This window comes from Mycetomoellerius zeteki, unplaced genomic scaffold (assembly GCF_001594055.1).
Source record: "Mycetomoellerius zeteki isolate Tzet28-1 unplaced genomic scaffold, Tzet1.0 scaffold19, whole genome shotgun sequence".
NCBI lineage: Eukaryota > Metazoa > Arthropoda > Insecta > Hymenoptera > Formicidae > Mycetomoellerius > Mycetomoellerius zeteki.
The window spans coordinates 1463294-1481175 of NW_017256854.1; the positions used below are offsets into that span (position 1 = coordinate 1463294).

The window sequence follows — 17882 nt, forward strand, 5'->3', positions numbered from 1 at the left end:
GTGCAAAAATAAATATAAGCAAATTTATTTTTGTGTCATTTGTTTTTTTATTATTGTTATTTAATAATTATAAAATATATGATTTTCTTCAATAAATTATTAAAATTAGGTATTAATTAATTATTAGGTATTAGTTAATGATTTCTTTTATTAATCTTATATTTTTAACTGTTTTCATTCATAAATTCAATACTTTCAAAGAAAATACGATAAAAAATACCTATAGGTACGATTTAGGCGACCGGTTGCCTAAATCGTACCTTTTGCAGCATGTTACAAAAAGATTTATAACAAATTAATTTTTTATTGGTGGTAAGTTAAACATGTAATAATAAGCGTCGAAAACCTCAAGCTACAATTTCTAATGTTCATTTGCATATAAAATAGTGCCAAATGGAAAATATAATCAAAAATAGGTTAAGTGGTACGCATTCGGCAACTTTCCCTTAGTACTTAAAGATACTACTTAAAGATACTACGTGCGATTTAAAATTTATGGAATAAGGCAAATGGTAGTTCTGGGAAAAGAAGCTTATCCTAGAATCCATGCTGGAAATATCCTATGAAAACTGTTAAAAGATGTAAAAATATTGCTATAAAGTGTTTTGTATGCTTCTTGAACCGTCCTGTTCTGCAATTTTTATATTACATTCCGGAAAATATTCTGAGATGTCTCATGAATATTCAATAAAATTGCAAATTGGAACGGTAGAGTGTTGATAATGCGTTCCCGTCGTTCGCATTACTCTACATTCTCTATTTTGCTGATAGTTTAGTTAGGTATTAATATTATAAAGAGATATTAATATAATAAATGATATTAATATAATAAATGATTACGCATAAAATAATTGTACATTAAAATGATAAATACATTTTTATTTAATTAAATAAGAAAAAAAATGATTACCACAACTTTTTTATTTAAAACAAAAGTTACGCAATCTAGCGATTTTTACGTGGATTTCACTAGAATGCAACTTCAGATCTCAAGAGATCAAAGACATTTAGATTCTTCTTCTGTTAGCTTTCCTCTTCAGGGTACGAAGTTCTCTTTCAGAGCAATTAATTTCAGAATTTTTTAAATGTGCGATTCTTACCCCAAATTTTTACTTTGGCTTAAGAAACGTGATTAGAAATAGTATTACTTTTTTATATCACATTTTATACTATACGAATTTAGAGTTAAAGTGTAACTTATATAAAATGTAAATTTATTATATACGCGCGTTTTATATCCAATATTTCTGTCATACTATTTTCTTTTATTATCATTCTTTTATCGTAATATAATACGCGATAGAAATTCTTGATTGTGTTACGCGGCTTCATACTATTATATTTATATCTCTGCAACGGTGAACACCGTGAAATGAATGTGAGCTAGAAACTCGACGTAATATACCGATCAAGCTGTCGAGAATAGTTCTCGAGAGAGCCATCTGAATGTCGCGAAGAAGTCTTGGCGTCATCAAGTTGCCGTGGTCGCGAAGAAACGAGCTTTCGTATGCGACGATGCGGTGATCAATAATTACACTTTGCCGCGACCGCCGGAGCAAGCCACGCATGCTCCGCGTACAATACCGTGGGCCGAGTTCCAACGTGGCGTCATTGATAAAGTTTTGATACTGTTGCGCGTTTACCGGCCGGATATACGCGCAACTTCCTCATTCGTCCTCGCGAATTGCCGGCGTTTAACCGGTGCGATGAACTCGAGAGACAGAGAACTTCGCGAAGAATACGCGCGAAGAGAAACGACAATTACTTTTGCTGCAAAGAAGCAATTTTGACGTAAGTCTTTCACGTCCTTTTTGCGGCACTTCCGCTAATTTGAACAATTACATGCATTTTGCGATAGATAACTCAATTTGATAATAACCGTAAATTGTGTTTTACATATACTGAAAAAATGTACTAATTTTAATAAATATTTGTTTAAATAGTACTAATTAAATATTTACTTACGGTAAATAAATACTTATTTAATAAAAAAAATATAGTTTTAAAGGATCGGAAAAAACCCAATTTTTCCAATTTTTCCACGGATTTTTTCAGTTTTTTTTTCCAAGGGTAGAAAAATTCATTTTGGAAAAATTCACGCGTGCTCATAAAACCTATCACGTTTGCTTCTCGGTTTTTTCCGTAAAGAAAATAATTGCGTATAGGGTACACAACGGGATAAGTCAACAGAAATTTTAAAATTGTATTGTACCATTAATGTAAGAATTAAAAAGATAGAGCGCATCCAAACATCATGTTTATATGATAATAATAGATCTAGAAAATAATTTGGATTTAAACTGAATTCATAACAAAATATTTAAAAAAAAATAAACTACAAAGAGACACTTCAGGAGTTCATTAGACCGGAGTATGGCAAAATAGAGTTAAAAATCTGTCTACTTAAGCTTTGCTATGTACTAAAGGAAGGTTAGATTAGGTTTTACTATAAAAATAGAAGCATAACTAAAAAATTTTTATAAAAATAATGCTACATAATTTCATAGATCGCATTAATTTTATAAAGGAATTTAGAAGTTACTGATTATGTCTTTTACATATAACAAAAATAGCAATTTTTCCAAACAACCAATTTTTCAGCAATTTGGAAAAAGCAGCTTTATTAAAACTATATAAAAAAATAATGCTTAAATCATACATAATGATTCTTGTACTAAAAAATAATACTTAAATTATATATATGTGTAAATATATATATAATTCCTATACTAAATCAATATATGTTTAGTAAATATTTAGTTAATACTATTCAAACAAATACTTATTAAGATTTAGTACATTTTCTTTAAATGTAGAAATGCACTAACTTCTTTCGGGTCGTTCACAGAATTGCATTTTGTCGATTAAATTGCATTTCATCGATGACAAATTTTCTTAAATCAGATGGATTACAAAAAGACATATCTTTTCTTGAATTTCTCTTTTTTATAGATTCTTGATTCTGGAAGAAAAGAAGAAATTGAGATGCGCAAATCGTACTTTAGATTACATCTCGCGAATTCGTATTTGATAGATCGCTCCTAACAAATATCTTTGCTACAGTTTCCTCAAATCGTTCTGCCGCTACGTCGCCTGCGATTTATTGATCTCACGTATTTTTGAATGACCTATCATTTTTACACCAGATAAGATGAATTCGATATTCCGAGCTAGCGCACGAGTGTTACCTATGAACTTTCCGTGCCATTAACCCAGCAATGCTAAAAGCTCAACGACCGTCCTCATCGGAATAAACATGTAAACGAACTATGCGATGCGGAAATTTTCTGATGATCGAAACGGTTATTATGAATCGCTTGAATCGCGTTTCCATAATGCAACGCTTATAACGGTAGATTGCTTGCGAGTATAGGCAATTGATCATAGCTTTTCAAATAACAAGTTTTGTGTTGTTTATGCGTGATATTAGTAAATATAAATATATATTAAATCTTGAAAAAAATTGAAAAAGGCTAATGTGCTATTATAATAAAAATCTAAAGAAAATATTATCTTATATTATAATTTTTTATTACAAAGAAGTTCCTACTTTAAATAAAATACAGCAATTAAAATTAATATTAAAATATTTAAAACTGTGTGTAATCCTTTTTAATATTAAAACTGTGTGTGATCCTTTTTAATTTTAATCTTTTACTTACAAAAATACTGTCTGCTATGTTTTTTAACAGAATTAGTAATAAATTTAAAATAACACGAAAATATCTTACTCTTTTATTTCATCAGATATATTGTAATGCATACGAAATACAAGATAATATTCCCTACAGATATCTATTATTCCATTATAATGAAGAATTACAATCTCACGTGTAGAACTATTCTCACTGAATACAATTGTTTTACTAATAAACACGAGTTTGACATTCCATACGTGTCGTACTTGATCAAATTACAATGAATCAACGAATATGCTGTTTCGTCAATATATTGTCGATTCAGGAGATGCATGTCACAATAATTATTAGACACGAAACAAGATACCATGCTCCAGATAACAAATATAAAATATTATTTATAATTCAGAGTATGAATATCACATTTGTGATGTGAAGGATTTTATTAATAAAAAATGCATCATATTTATACCAAAATATTCAATTCAAGTATTTTTGATTATTTATGTATTTTTATTATTATTTACACTACGTTAGACAAATGTGTTTAAATTTTTAACTATAATTAAGCGATTCAGCAGATATACATATATCTACTAGAGCTTCGATTTCTCGTAATGGTACGTGTTAACTATTTCGAGTGACCCACAAAGCAGTAAAATCAATGATGTCAATCCTAAATTTGTAAATGTATTCACATAAATATAAATTGTCTTATTCCTGACAATGTAGGAAATAATTTATTTTTTAATAAATTTATTTACAGTTTTTCAGCACATTAACCTCTTTCTAATATGATGATGGATTGAGTATCGAATTATTAAAAATTGCTTGTCAATTTAATTTAATTTGTAATATTATTATAGTAATGATTTCATTTATAAATCTGGAAAACCAATTCGGCGCGCAGTTCGAATGACTACAAATATATATATATATATATATATAGTATTTATATAATTCATATTGAATTATTTAACCATTAAAAATCCAGCTTCGATCGTTATGGGCACTTAATTTCTACTTTATATAATTTATTCTTCCGAAAATTCTAAATGCAGGAAATACAAATTAATCTAAATTATATAAATTCTATATATGGAATCTGTACAAATTATTTTTAAAATTAATTACATGTTCGATATATTCCTTTATTAATTTTATAATAATAATTAACATTGACATATTGAGTTTATGTTCCCCAATTTATTTAATGCTTTCAATTGTTACACGTGGCATTACATTATATTTTGAAAAATAATCCCTTGCAAAGATATGCGATTTTGCTATATAAACATATAACAAAGGACATATAATGAAGTTTCTATAATTAACATGAAACATTAAGAACTTAATCTTCACGTTCGCTTGATATAATATAATTCCTCTTCGTACAGAATTACACATTAGATAAAGTCGCGTCACGCTGCTCCACTTAATCGAGGCTTGTAGCCATTAATCCTTTCACGAATGAACTATTCAGCGTAATAAAAATTTAACAGCCCGTGACTCGCCATATTGTATGTCGATATTTACTATCGTTAAGATGTCAAAGATTAAATTTTTTACTTGAAGCGAGATTCTTCAACTTAGTTTGAAGGGTCTCTTAGGCATTCAAAATATATGAATCTTTTTCATTTGTTGTTATTACAATTATCGATTACCGATAATATCACAAAATAAATAAATCATTTACAAGAAGTATAGAATCCCTAATATAAATATTAGTAAAAATACTAGATAAAGATATACTCTCTAAATTTTCTTTGGAATCTTATTCTAAAGAGTGAAAATGAAACCAGGTTTGAAAAAAAGTGGCTCAATTTTCAATCTTTAAAAGTGAGATTTCCTTTTAGAGTGACTTTTTAAAGTGACAATTTACTCTAAAAGATTGAGAGAGTATAACATTTATTAGATATTACAAAAGTATTTTGCAAACGCTTTTACGCTTGAACGATAATTCGATTTAATCAAATTCACTATTTTGATATTTAACGTCATACGTTAATTAATCCAAAGACTTGCCTAATTTCCATATATAGATAATATGCGTGGGATGATTATGCAATCTCATATGAATACAGAAAAACATACTGAAACAGTAATTCTACAATGTCAATCGCTTTATAGTCTCATAGTTGAGTACATTTTATAGTACAACAGTTATATGAATTTAGAAAATGATTTTTGCGACAAGTTTTTGGAATATGGAAAATTCACTTAAATATTCTTTCTGAAACGGTCAAATATACAGGGGTGAAACAATGCGAAGTGAGAAACTGAGTACTAAGCGCATGCGTTGTAACGGGAGTGGCAGCACGTAGAATCACTACGGCTACCACGGGGTTGGAAACGACGACTCGTGGAAGAACGACGATAGTGCCTACTGCAGAATTCCACGAGGAGGCAACCGCCCCTCGTGACAACCCCCTCGCCGTCGTTACATTGCGGGGTTTTGCGCGCGCGCAAGTTATCCTATCCATTATCGTTCAGCTGACTCGACGCACTCGTCGTATGAAGACGCTCCTCCAGGTGCTACGGACAGCTGTCGGAGCGTCGTCGTCGCGACGCCGACGTCGCGAAATTTCTGGACAATCGAGAGCAGAGTGTCGGTGATTTTCTCCACTTATACGAAGTGCGCGTTCGCGTTTCTGAATGGTTTCGTCAAAATCGTGCTGTATGACGGACATGCATGTCGAGGTCGTTCGCTTGTGGTGCATCCGTGCTTCACAATGTACCGATGTGCATTGATGGGTCGCGCTGCATAATCAACGACGACGACAACGATTGCCCGACAGCGCGCTGTCGAGTCTCGACATAAAGATGGTACGATCTGATGACACGCTAATCTCATTCCGTCGAAGTGTCAAAGCACTGCGTTTGTTTAATATCATCCCTCGCGAGTAAGTATGAGTTTCGGCTATCGTCGATGGTCCAAATTGTGATTGGTATGCTATGAATGGCGGTGGAGTGCACGTTTAAATCTCAGTTGCTTGCGAACGCGTGCGTTTAATGGGAAAAAATATGCGTCGTATATTGGCTCTATTCCTTATAAACGACGGAATTGTTAGCGTGATTTCTAGAACAACCTACATTGAAGCTTTGAAAAGACAAAGGAAAAGAAAATAATGACATAAGTGAATAAAGTAGTAAAAAAGCTAAAGAGAGCGAACGTAACATATTTTAAATTAATTAGAATTAAATTTTATTTGAAAAGTATAATTTCTTTTTAAATTCAATCATAAAAAAATGTTTAATTTTAAGAGATATTAAAATGTTGTATTTTTATCTCCGTTTTTTAAGTACTTCCCTGGTGAAAATTTTTCTCAGAATTTTTCATATAATTTTTTAGCATTTCTATATAATTTTATAACTTTTTCACATTTTTTGTACGAATTGGAACACTTTTCAAAAAATCTACATCTTTTCTCAGAACTTTTTATATATGTTAATTATGAAATATCGAAAAGATTTCTAAGATTTTTTGTAAGTATAATTTCTGACGAAATGTTATAAAATCTAAAAAATTAAAAAATATTTTTTTTAAATTATGAGATGAGAAATTTCAGAATATTTCAGAATTCACTTGTATGAAAAATTCTGAGAGAAGATGTAAACTTTCCGAATATTTCTGAAAAATGTTCCAATTCATATAAAAATTATGAGAAAAATTTTCATCAGGGTTAACTTAAATATTTTATTTTTAAACTTTTTCAACTTTTTCAATAAGTGAAACACTATGTGTTTGAATTTATAATACTAAAACGTTTAAAATTGAAATATCTTTAATGAAATGTAAAATAAATTTAGAAAACACTATATAATAGCTTGATTTATTCTTTAACAATCATTTTTTTTAGCAATGAAAGTGTATGTGTGCGTTAATTGAAATTAGTATACCGGTTTATTTTATTTAAAAGCATATCGATTTTTCTTCAAGTTTCAATTTGCTTTACATATTTTTATGAAAGTATTGTATCATATTTTGATTGATATAAACCATTCATAAGATTTATGGAATCCTTAATATCTCATTAAAAAATATCAGGAGACAGAAAGTCGTGGTCAATCAAGTGCATTTTTTCAGACTTCCGGAGGCAAATTATACAGATGAGATAAAAAATTCCTCGAGGTTCGTCGCTCGCATTGTCTTCGATTAATAATAGCTTTTTGGAACCATAAAGAATAATTAATAACATCATCATAATTCAAATTATACTTATTGTTAGTCTTTTATTCTAATCTTTTATTCTTTTTCTTTTATTCTAATTGCTGGATTTATCGTTTTAATATCCATTATTTTAAAACCATATTTAAAACGAAGCAGAAACTGTAACGAGTAAAATGTAGGCGGTCACGATAACTGCAACTGATTTAAATAACCTATGAGTCTCGTTCTTCCACTTATTATATTGCACGCACAAGCAGATTGTTTTTGTCAAGAATAAAATTGCGAGTCTGATAAAAAGTCTAACGTTTCTTAATTCAACATTCATCTCACAAACTCTTATTATTTTTTAATTAATTCTATAGTCTCATGATATCCAACAATATAAAAAATGCACCTTATACAATCTAATACAATTGATTTGAAAAGGAATAATTACATGAAAGACAACGTTAAATGGAGAAACGATAAATGCTGCATGCATCTTCTTAATTGCATTGTAACCAGTCGCGATCGGATTAACAGCTCGAGCATTTTATCGGTTTCATCAGCCGCTGGTGAAGTAAAAATCGATTTTGTTATCAGCTTGGCCACTCTTATCAATGGTTATCTGCATTTTACTGTGAACAAGCTAGAACGGGATTTTTTGCATTACGTCAACGGAAACGTTAATTAGGATGTATTAAATTATATCCTAATGTAATGTAATCGACAAATATGTACTCGATGACGAGATCTTAAGAAACAACTTTTTTACAGTCTATAGATATTTACGTATGTATATACATATTACACGTGTATACATGCAATGCATGGGTATCTACATTGTGATGCTTGTAACAGGTGGTACAGCTATACATATGACACGGAAAGAATGAAGAATAATGTTTTGTTGGATTTCTTGAATCAAATGTTACTTGATACAAACACACACTTACGCTTCATTAATATTATATAATACTACATGGGTGAGAAAAGAAGTAACCGTAATTTACTTTGATTGGAACGACAAAGTTAAGATTATTTTTTATTAACTGACCTGTCATGATGTAATGTATTATTATGTATATAGTGTTTTCGCATTATTACAAAATCATATTTGTATTAATTGCAACGCTCTCTATGACTAATAAAATAATATAAGAATCTGTATTATGAAATCACGTTAATACCAATATAAAATTTAATTTTTTAAAAATACGATCGTTGTAGTTTTGCACAAATGAGTGGAGAACTTGGAATTCTAAGTTAACGGATCGACCGAAACTTTTCAGAGTCACAGTAAAAACATCGTGTATTCGAGAGGAACATCGCGATCCATTGCGAATAAAAAGAATCTCGCGAGAATAAACCGAGGAACAGTCGACCATGAATCACGAGAACGGTTGAGAGCAGCGTACGCGCGACATAATAAAAGATGTGAGAGATGAAAGCGAAACGATGAAGAAGAGAGAGTGGCGCTTCTAATTGGAGGATGAACGGATTTTTCAATTCTCTCAAAAACCTCGCGTCCGGTGCTACCGGCTCTGCCCCAAGATACGAAGAGCTGGAAGGTGAAGCGGCAGTTTCTGTAAATCTATCTCGCATGCTAATGTCCTGTCATGCTGCACGCGCACAACGTAATCAGCCTTGCGAAACCACACGTTCACACATGCAGACTACGTGTGAGCTAAACGCTCGTAAATTAAATTCTATTAAATACTGCTGCAGGGGAGCATAGACTACGATACATCTAAGTATTGCAACGTTAACTTAATGCAAGCTAAGAGTATCACATACATTTCCTACATACTTTGTTTAACTTTGGTTAACAGCCACTGAAGATGACGTAGTTAAGGTCTTTTATTTCTAAGTATGAAATAAAATGTAAAGTAATTAAATGATTAAATAAGCTTATACTCTTATTCCATGTTGCCGTTACGGAAATCTAACGAAAAATAATTTCTTTTTTGAGGGGGGACAAGTTTCATAAAACATATATATGAGAAGATAATAACATCACGTTTCGCGTAAATTCTTGTCGTTACACTTAATATAAAGTTGTAAAGTTAAAGCCATATCTTCATTAATAATTGAGGAGACGGGCGGATAAAGGCCTAATTACAAAATTTTGATTTTAATAAAAATTAAAATAACTTACTACTTTTTTATTATACACAAATAGGTACAGTATCAAACAAATTTATGTAATGTCTTTAACAAATTACATGTTATAATACTTCTCTATTACGATCAATATTGTATGTATAAAAAAGCTAATCTCTGGAAAAAGAGCCTTAAGTAGAATTGTGCCTTTATTCCACTTATCCCCTCAATTGTTTGACCATAGATATTACTTTTCCCTAATTTTATATAAAGTTAAGATTTATGTAAGATGGAATGGTACAAGTATTTGCTAATTCGCTTGTAAAGCCTGTCGAATTGAACTAGTAGCGAATGCATTTATCGCAATTTCCACACGAGATACAATTTGCATTTAAAGGTAAGTGTTGTACGTTTGTCAATACCGAAACATCCATAAAATTCAATGCATAGCACGTTTAATTTGTAGCTAATTTAATAAGAATTGTATACTATTCGTATATTATTCGCTGTAGCCATAAACTTTATTGTATTGACCAATTGTATGATTAATAAGTCACTTCAAACTGTGAATTGCAAGTGGCGTTGCATATTAAATCGGATTTATCGCAAAAATATCAAGAACATTTTTTAATTAATTTAATGTAGAAAAGCGCTAGTTTTATTGCAATAACGTACAGCAAATATTTTGTTTGCTTTTCGTCCAAATTTCAGAAAAATACAGTAAAACAATAAACAATACAAAATGTGTGTAGAAGTTCTAACGAAACACGTTCGACACGTGCAACAACAATTCAAGACAAAATACAGATTGTTATAAAAGCAGGAATAATATCGATTTCACACATCACCGCGTGCGGATGGCGTAGTTCATTCAGCCATTAATAGAATTCCACCATCATTACATTCGTTCATTCGTAGTGCGAGATAACAACAGACAATATCGCTATTCGATCGATTCGTTCATATGGAAATTGAATATTTTCAATGCATGCTTCATTAATATGTGCAGGTTAACATGCGATATAAACGCGTGGATACGTGTTATTTACTACCCTAAGAATTTTTGTAGAATTATTTCTACTCAAACTAGCAATTCTTCAGTGACGTTGTCATAGAAACGATCATGCAACGACCCTTTTACTAAATGTTAAAGGCGATCGAGCTTGCTTTACTTAGCGATATTCTCAGTCACTTATATCGAATCAAACCAATAATCAAAAAAGCTTAATTGATATAAATGCGTGAATACTCCTTGTGTTCGATTTGAAATGATAATTTGAATATTTTACTCGAAGTCGCGACAACCATCCTAGGATATCAATTAAGCTTTTTTGATTATTGGTTCGATTTAAATAAATATTTATTTTTATTGTTATAAAGCATATAGTGTTTCTCTGTGATTTGTATATGTATATCGTAATTGACATATGTATACATAATGTACTTAGCTAACAAGATAGCATTTCATAAACTGCAAAAGAGTTGCAATTTATGAAATGCTATCTTCTTAGCTAAGTGTGTTTGTTTTTTTTTTCTGAAAATAGATTATTTTATAGTAAAATGTTGTTTTATGAATTTCTCTCTAAATTTCAGTTGAAGATACAAAAATGAGGTTCAGTTTGACTCCGCAACCGGGAGAAAGTGGTTTCATACAATGGCTAGACGCGATGAAAATGGTTGCCAAATTACAAGGAGGGATACCACAAGAATTTCGAAAAAGAGTGAGTGCCTCACGATTTGCTTTTAGATAATGAATTATTCATGAAAGTGCACAGCATGGAAGATATAAAAAATTCAAAGAATTCATGACTGGAAATATACAAGAAATGAATTGATATTCTTCTGCAGTTGTGGCTAACGTTGGCGGAACGTCATCTGGATCAACGCGGCGTAGACTGGAAGCAGGCTGAGAAGATCTGTTTCAACGAGTGGAGTAATCCTGATGACGAAGAACTCGGCATACAAATCGTGAAGGTAAGTATCTAATTGTTCAGCGCTATTTGCCGCGTAACTCAACGTAAATGATTACATTAGCAATCAGAGATAAACAGTAATGATAAGTATATAGATAACAACAAGTTTTACATTATGTTGAATTAATGTAGTTAAATAAACAATTTCATAATTGCAATAATTATATAAAATGGTTTATTCAACTATTGTGTACATTAATTCTATATATAAAACTTGCCACCTGTATAATTGCTGCTATTTTGTATACTGTAATATGTAGAGAAAAAGACACAATGTTTTAAATTATTATATTTTTTTCTTTACAGTATATAAAAAGTTTTTTCTCTTCGTAAAATTTTAACAAACATTAATTAATGCATTATTAAATAATGTTTTTATTTTATTTTTATCTTTTTATTTTTCAAAAATATCTTTTAATAAGAGAATTCAAAGAATACCCAAAGTTATTCAAATACTCTAGAACCTCCGGTAAACAATGTGATTTCTTGTATACCTTGATGATAACGTCTGCGCAACACACACGTGCTCAGTTTGTCGAGCTATCTCCGAAATAAAGGGCGACCCGGTTAATTCAATGAGAACATCTTTGGATGCGCAGCTCAGAAAGGAGCATTTAGAGAGATGGCGGCACACTTATTCGATATGCTTTAAAATTCTTGGCACGAAAACATCAAACTATAAACATAACTCTGTAGTTCATAAATGTTTCAACTGATTAAAAGGAATGAGCTAAGGAAACTAAAGATAGGAAGGAAGCTAAACGTTATTACGTAATACGGTTTAGAGTAAGGCGATGCATAATTGAAACAAGTAGCTCTTCTAAAAATAAACTGCAATCTAATATACGATCTATTTGATCGCGTCAAGTTATATCAACTTCATATAGATTTATAGACCTGGCCTTGATTATTATTAATTACGCTCAATTATCGCTTGGATCGTTTATCACGACTTATAACGACAAATAACTAACAATTACCGGTTACTTTTGTAATTAATTCGCCTATGTAGATTATGTTTTAATGAAAATTTTCCAACGGAAATTGACATTTACCGCTTTTTAATTCTTGTTTAATCGTTTACTGCTATCAAAGGATAATTTGATATATTAATCATCTTCATGCGCTACACGTATTATGAAAATTTAACACGTTCCGTACCGGGCAATTTATGACTTGACCTGACGTCACGAAGGTCACTAGTGATCCACGGAACTTTTGTTTGCGTTTGCTAAATTTGTTAACTGATTGTTACATATATATTTGTTAAATATTTGTTAAATAACGTATTTCAATGATTAAAAAAATTAGAAAAATCATTATAAAACGAAGGCCTAATATATCACACACAATATTATATTATATATTTATATATATATATCATAATTCTGCATCATAATTATCATATTATATATCATAATTATTCACTTATGGTACAAAAAAATATTTTATAACTACGTTTCTTTTTATCATTCTTTTCTAAAATATCAAATGGTCTGGACAGAAAATCCAGCGTGGCTCCAGTAATCCATGCGGCATAGAACGTTAATGAGAAACCTAACATAAATTATGAAAAATTAAATTGGCTACAATTGTGCTGGTCTGCGTAATTACGCTGCTGATTCGACATGGCTCGAAAGTTACTGAAGCAATTTTCAACTAATTCAACAACGTAAAAGTCATTATAATTCGCAGGACCTGCACAGAACAGGCTGCAGCCTGTTCTGCGGTGCTGCTGGCCGGGACAACCAGGCGGTGCTTCGTCGAGTATTACTCGGTTTCGCTCGCTGGAACAAGTCCGTGGGGTATTGCCAGGGTTTGAATGTTCTGGCCGCTCTCGTTTTGCAAGTAATGGACCGCGCGGAATCCTCGGCTGTAAAAGTGATGATATATTTAATAGAAGGTGTTCTACCAGAGGGCTATTTCGCCGATAATTTGCGAGGCCTCTCTGTGGACATGGCGGTATTTCGGGACCTTTTGCGTTCGAGATTGCCGAAATTGTCCAAACACCTCGAGGCACTTCAGAGCGATGCGAAGGATAAAGCAACGGGTAAGTAGGATTGATGAAATAAAAACTTGAGAGAATGAGGGTAAGAAATACAGAGACGCGCTTGGCGATGGGATATTGCGATGGCACAGCTGGAAATTGAGACGTATATATACAGTTTCGCTGAACGAGTACCTAGTATCGAAATAATATTATCCTTTTAAAAAGTTTATGTAACGTTTGCATGTGGTGTTGCAATAAACATTTAATTTTTTCATGTAAATGTAAATATTTTTAAGCTATCAAGATTTGTTCAAAGGCATCGATTTTGTTTTATAGAAATATCATTTAAATAAAACATTTACACTTAAAAAAAATTCGTTAAATTGAAATTAATGAATGATACTTTTCTACCGTAGTAACGATAATTCTAAACAATTTAACTTAATTTACTTTCATTACTCTCACTTTTCTTAACTGTAGATTATTATGATAAATAATATTACTTCGTTTTTCAGGAAGTAGCTACGAACCGCCGCTCACGAATGTGTTCACCATGCAATGGTTCCTTACACTTTTCTGCCACTGTTTACCACAGGAAGCAGTTCTTCGTGTCTGGGATCTGATATTTCTCGAAGGTGATGAAGTACTCCTTAGAACGGCACTCGCTATCTGGGAAGGCCTTTCAGAGTAAGTTTTAAATTAAATTAAATCTACTGACATTTTTTTTATGTAATGAAACTATGAATTTATTATTTCTTTAATTATTACATGTAACAAATAAAATATCTAATTGTTTCTATAGTCGCATAATGACCGTAACATCAGCGGACGAGTTTTATAGTATAATGGGAGTTCTTACGAGAGAAATGCTAGAATTCACCGATACAAACAATCTCATTAAGGTTGAGTACAATCACTTATACAGAGCTTGATAATGAAAATGTAATTCAGCTAAGATTTTGCATGATAAGTTTTTCTGCTTTTATAATTATGTGATCTATTACACACAAACACTATAAATGTTTCATATCACAAACAACAATTTATTTGCGAATTGTTTTGGCAGAACATTGTTGGCATGGGACCCTTACACGGTGTGACAAGTTTGAGAGAGAAGCATCGATATAACATCACCCCGTGGGCGCGCAAACTGAGTGATGATGATGACAGTGAGACAGAAGAGGATGAGAGATTAGCTGTAGCGGCTGCCATGTTCAGTATGGCTCAACGTATAAAAAAAGGTGACTATCTTTTATTTAAAATGAATTCCATGAATATCTCAACATTGTTAAAAAAAACATGATAAGACACATTCCATCAACGACTGATTTTACGCTAATGTTATGTATAAAGATGTGAACGGCATATAATGCCTTACAAATCAAACTCAATTCCGAACATCAATATATTTTATAATATCAATATATCAACTTGTATAATTATAATATAATAATATTATAAAATAACGTCAAATGTGTGGGATAAGACGTTTAAAAGTCCTATGTATCCTGATTCTGGACATGCATTGTCCAAGCATATTTTAAAATTTGGGTCAAAGTTATCCTATTTTATAATATATTATTTTTTACGATCGTATTCAAAATGGATTTTTTAGTTAATTTGACGAATATTTGACATATTTGTACGTCAAATATTTCAAAGACAATAAATCAAACTTTTGATGCTTTGTAGATATCATTATGTGTATATTAGGTACAATTATTATTTTAAATTGCGGCAAAATTTGTTTTGCAATTAAAGAGAAGGCATGAAGGTTCAAAGTATCAATATCTACTATTTATTACAAAATTCTCGATTTCAGATCGTTTACCTTCGACAATAGGAGCGTTACAAGTGATGGCACCTAGTAGCGATCGAGAACGCCTTGCTTTAGATATTAGTACTCTGAAGCAGCAATATGCAAAACTACGGGAGCGACAGCGGCAAGCACATATAATACTTTCTGGTAATGACATATGAGTATGACAGAGTTCTGATTGCATAGTTTGAAAAATTTTAAATTCTAATCCATTTTTTTCTAGAATTTTTATTCTAGAAAATAATATATATAAAAATATGAATTCTAGAAAAAATTAGATCTTTATAAAAATGGTATTCAATTCAAAATTTTAAAGAATATTTTGTCACGTTTGTGTGTAGAATATTTTAATTTATAGTATAAATGTACCGTATAAATTCATTGAGTAAGTTGGATTGAATGGGAAACGATCGAATTGCTATTATAAGGTATAAATTTGTCGTATTAAATGTGATCTATAATTACCGAATATATGCACATTATATAGCAAACAAAGATTTCATAACAATCTCTCTATTGTCAACATTGCTTAAAATTATTAGAAGGTTATCGCGTAACGACGTTGAAACTACATGAAAATTGAGTTGCACATTCCTCGCGTATCTTTACAATCGAAAAACGTGCGTAGGTTTGATGGCACATGTTATAAAAGCTTTATGAGCAGCAATACGTTAGTAATAATACTTATCTTCTGCTTGCCACCGTAAGCTAGCTCATTTTATATTCATGAATGAAACTAAACTCACGTTTGTATTTACGATTGGACATTATCGTCATATTTCAATACGAGAATACACGATAACGATCGTGACTTTTCGAAGTATTGTGACCTATCACGTAAAAATCAAGAGTTACAACTCTGCGTGATATACTTCAATTTAAAATAGCCGCTTCATACATTTTCTTGATGGATGAACGAAATCTATGACATACAATCGGTATGCGCCAATAAACTCGAAATTGTGACATTTTTTATACAAAAAGAAATAATTTTCCAAAATTAAATTAAAAAATAAATTTAAAAATCAATATACTAGAAATTTAAAAATCACATAAGAGCAAGGTATTTAATAATAAAAATAAAAATAATATAAATTAACAATATTCTATCTATTATAACTTGTCAATTTTAGCGATAACTTTGATATTTGAATTACTATTTTGTAATAACATAAACGTTTTGTAAAAATACATAAAAAGAATTTTATTATAATGTAACAATATCTTTTTATTAACCAATATTTTTAAGGAAAAACACAATAGCAAAACGATGATAAAGATTTCATTTCATATAGCAAAAGCACAAAGATTCTTTTATCGACATTTATATCAAAGGTCGCGTGTGCACGTGTATATCTATATTAGGGCTATTTATCAATCTACCTTGTCTAACAGTAAAATATATATATAAGCACTATTCTTATTCTCTAACCAATTTCTTATATTCTAGCCGCGTGTGCGCGTCAGACCATGGTACCTCCGCCCACTTCCACAGCCATGAATCATCTGTTAGTGGGTAAAAATGCCCTCGTAAGTGGAAAGAATCGACCATTGAGTTTGCCGTCTGCTACTGCCACATCGAAATTACGGCCGGCAGTCCTTCATAGTCCGAAAAGTCGTAGGGATAGGCAGGGTGTCACGCTTCACTGGAAAGACGCGAAAAGGCCGAAGCAAAGAGCTGGTGACGCTGGTGGTAAGTGCATTTAATTGTTAGAAAAAAATAATTCGATAAAGAGGTGTCTTTACAAATATACATTCAAAAATATTATGGAGATATTTAAAAGTATTTCTATAACAGGAATAATATATGGAATATGCAAGTTATTTTTTTAATATGTACAGAAGTATAAAACATGAAATGTGTACAGGATGTGTACTAGGCAGATATAAATAACAATAAAATGTAATTTAAAACAAGATATTAGAAATATATATATTATGTATTTCTATAAATTATTATATTATATATTATATATATGTGTGCACAAAATTATAAATGCAATACATTGTTGAACGAAAACGTGTTATAATTAAGAATTAGTGATTTTTTAAATAATTTTATACATTTTGTACATATTTTTATCTCAATAGTCTTTATTGAAACTTATAAAACAAAAATAAAATTGCATATGTATTACAAAATCTACACTAAAAATTTTGTGTCGGACACACGACATCGTATTGATCTGCTCATGGCAAGCATACCAGC

The 17882-nt window shown here is 30.9% G+C and overlaps 1 protein-coding gene across 1 annotated transcript in view; it reads left to right on the forward strand.

Annotated features, from left to right (window-relative positions):
- The window catches only part of LOC108722031 (uncharacterized), a 28248-nt gene that overhangs the window by 5332 nt on the left and 5034 nt on the right, over positions 1-17882 (forward strand). Inside the window, exons 4-11 of the mRNA XM_018446931.1 lie at positions 11485-11612; positions 11740-11865; positions 13560-13914; positions 14370-14541; positions 14657-14756; positions 14921-15095; positions 15677-15820; positions 17124-17366. Of these exons, the coding sequence (XP_018302433.1) occupies positions 11485-11612; positions 11740-11865; positions 13560-13914; positions 14370-14541; positions 14657-14756; positions 14921-15095; positions 15677-15820; positions 17124-17366 (1443 nt within the window). The remainder of the gene's footprint in view (positions 1-11484; positions 11613-11739; positions 11866-13559; positions 13915-14369; positions 14542-14656; positions 14757-14920; positions 15096-15676; positions 15821-17123; positions 17367-17882) is intronic.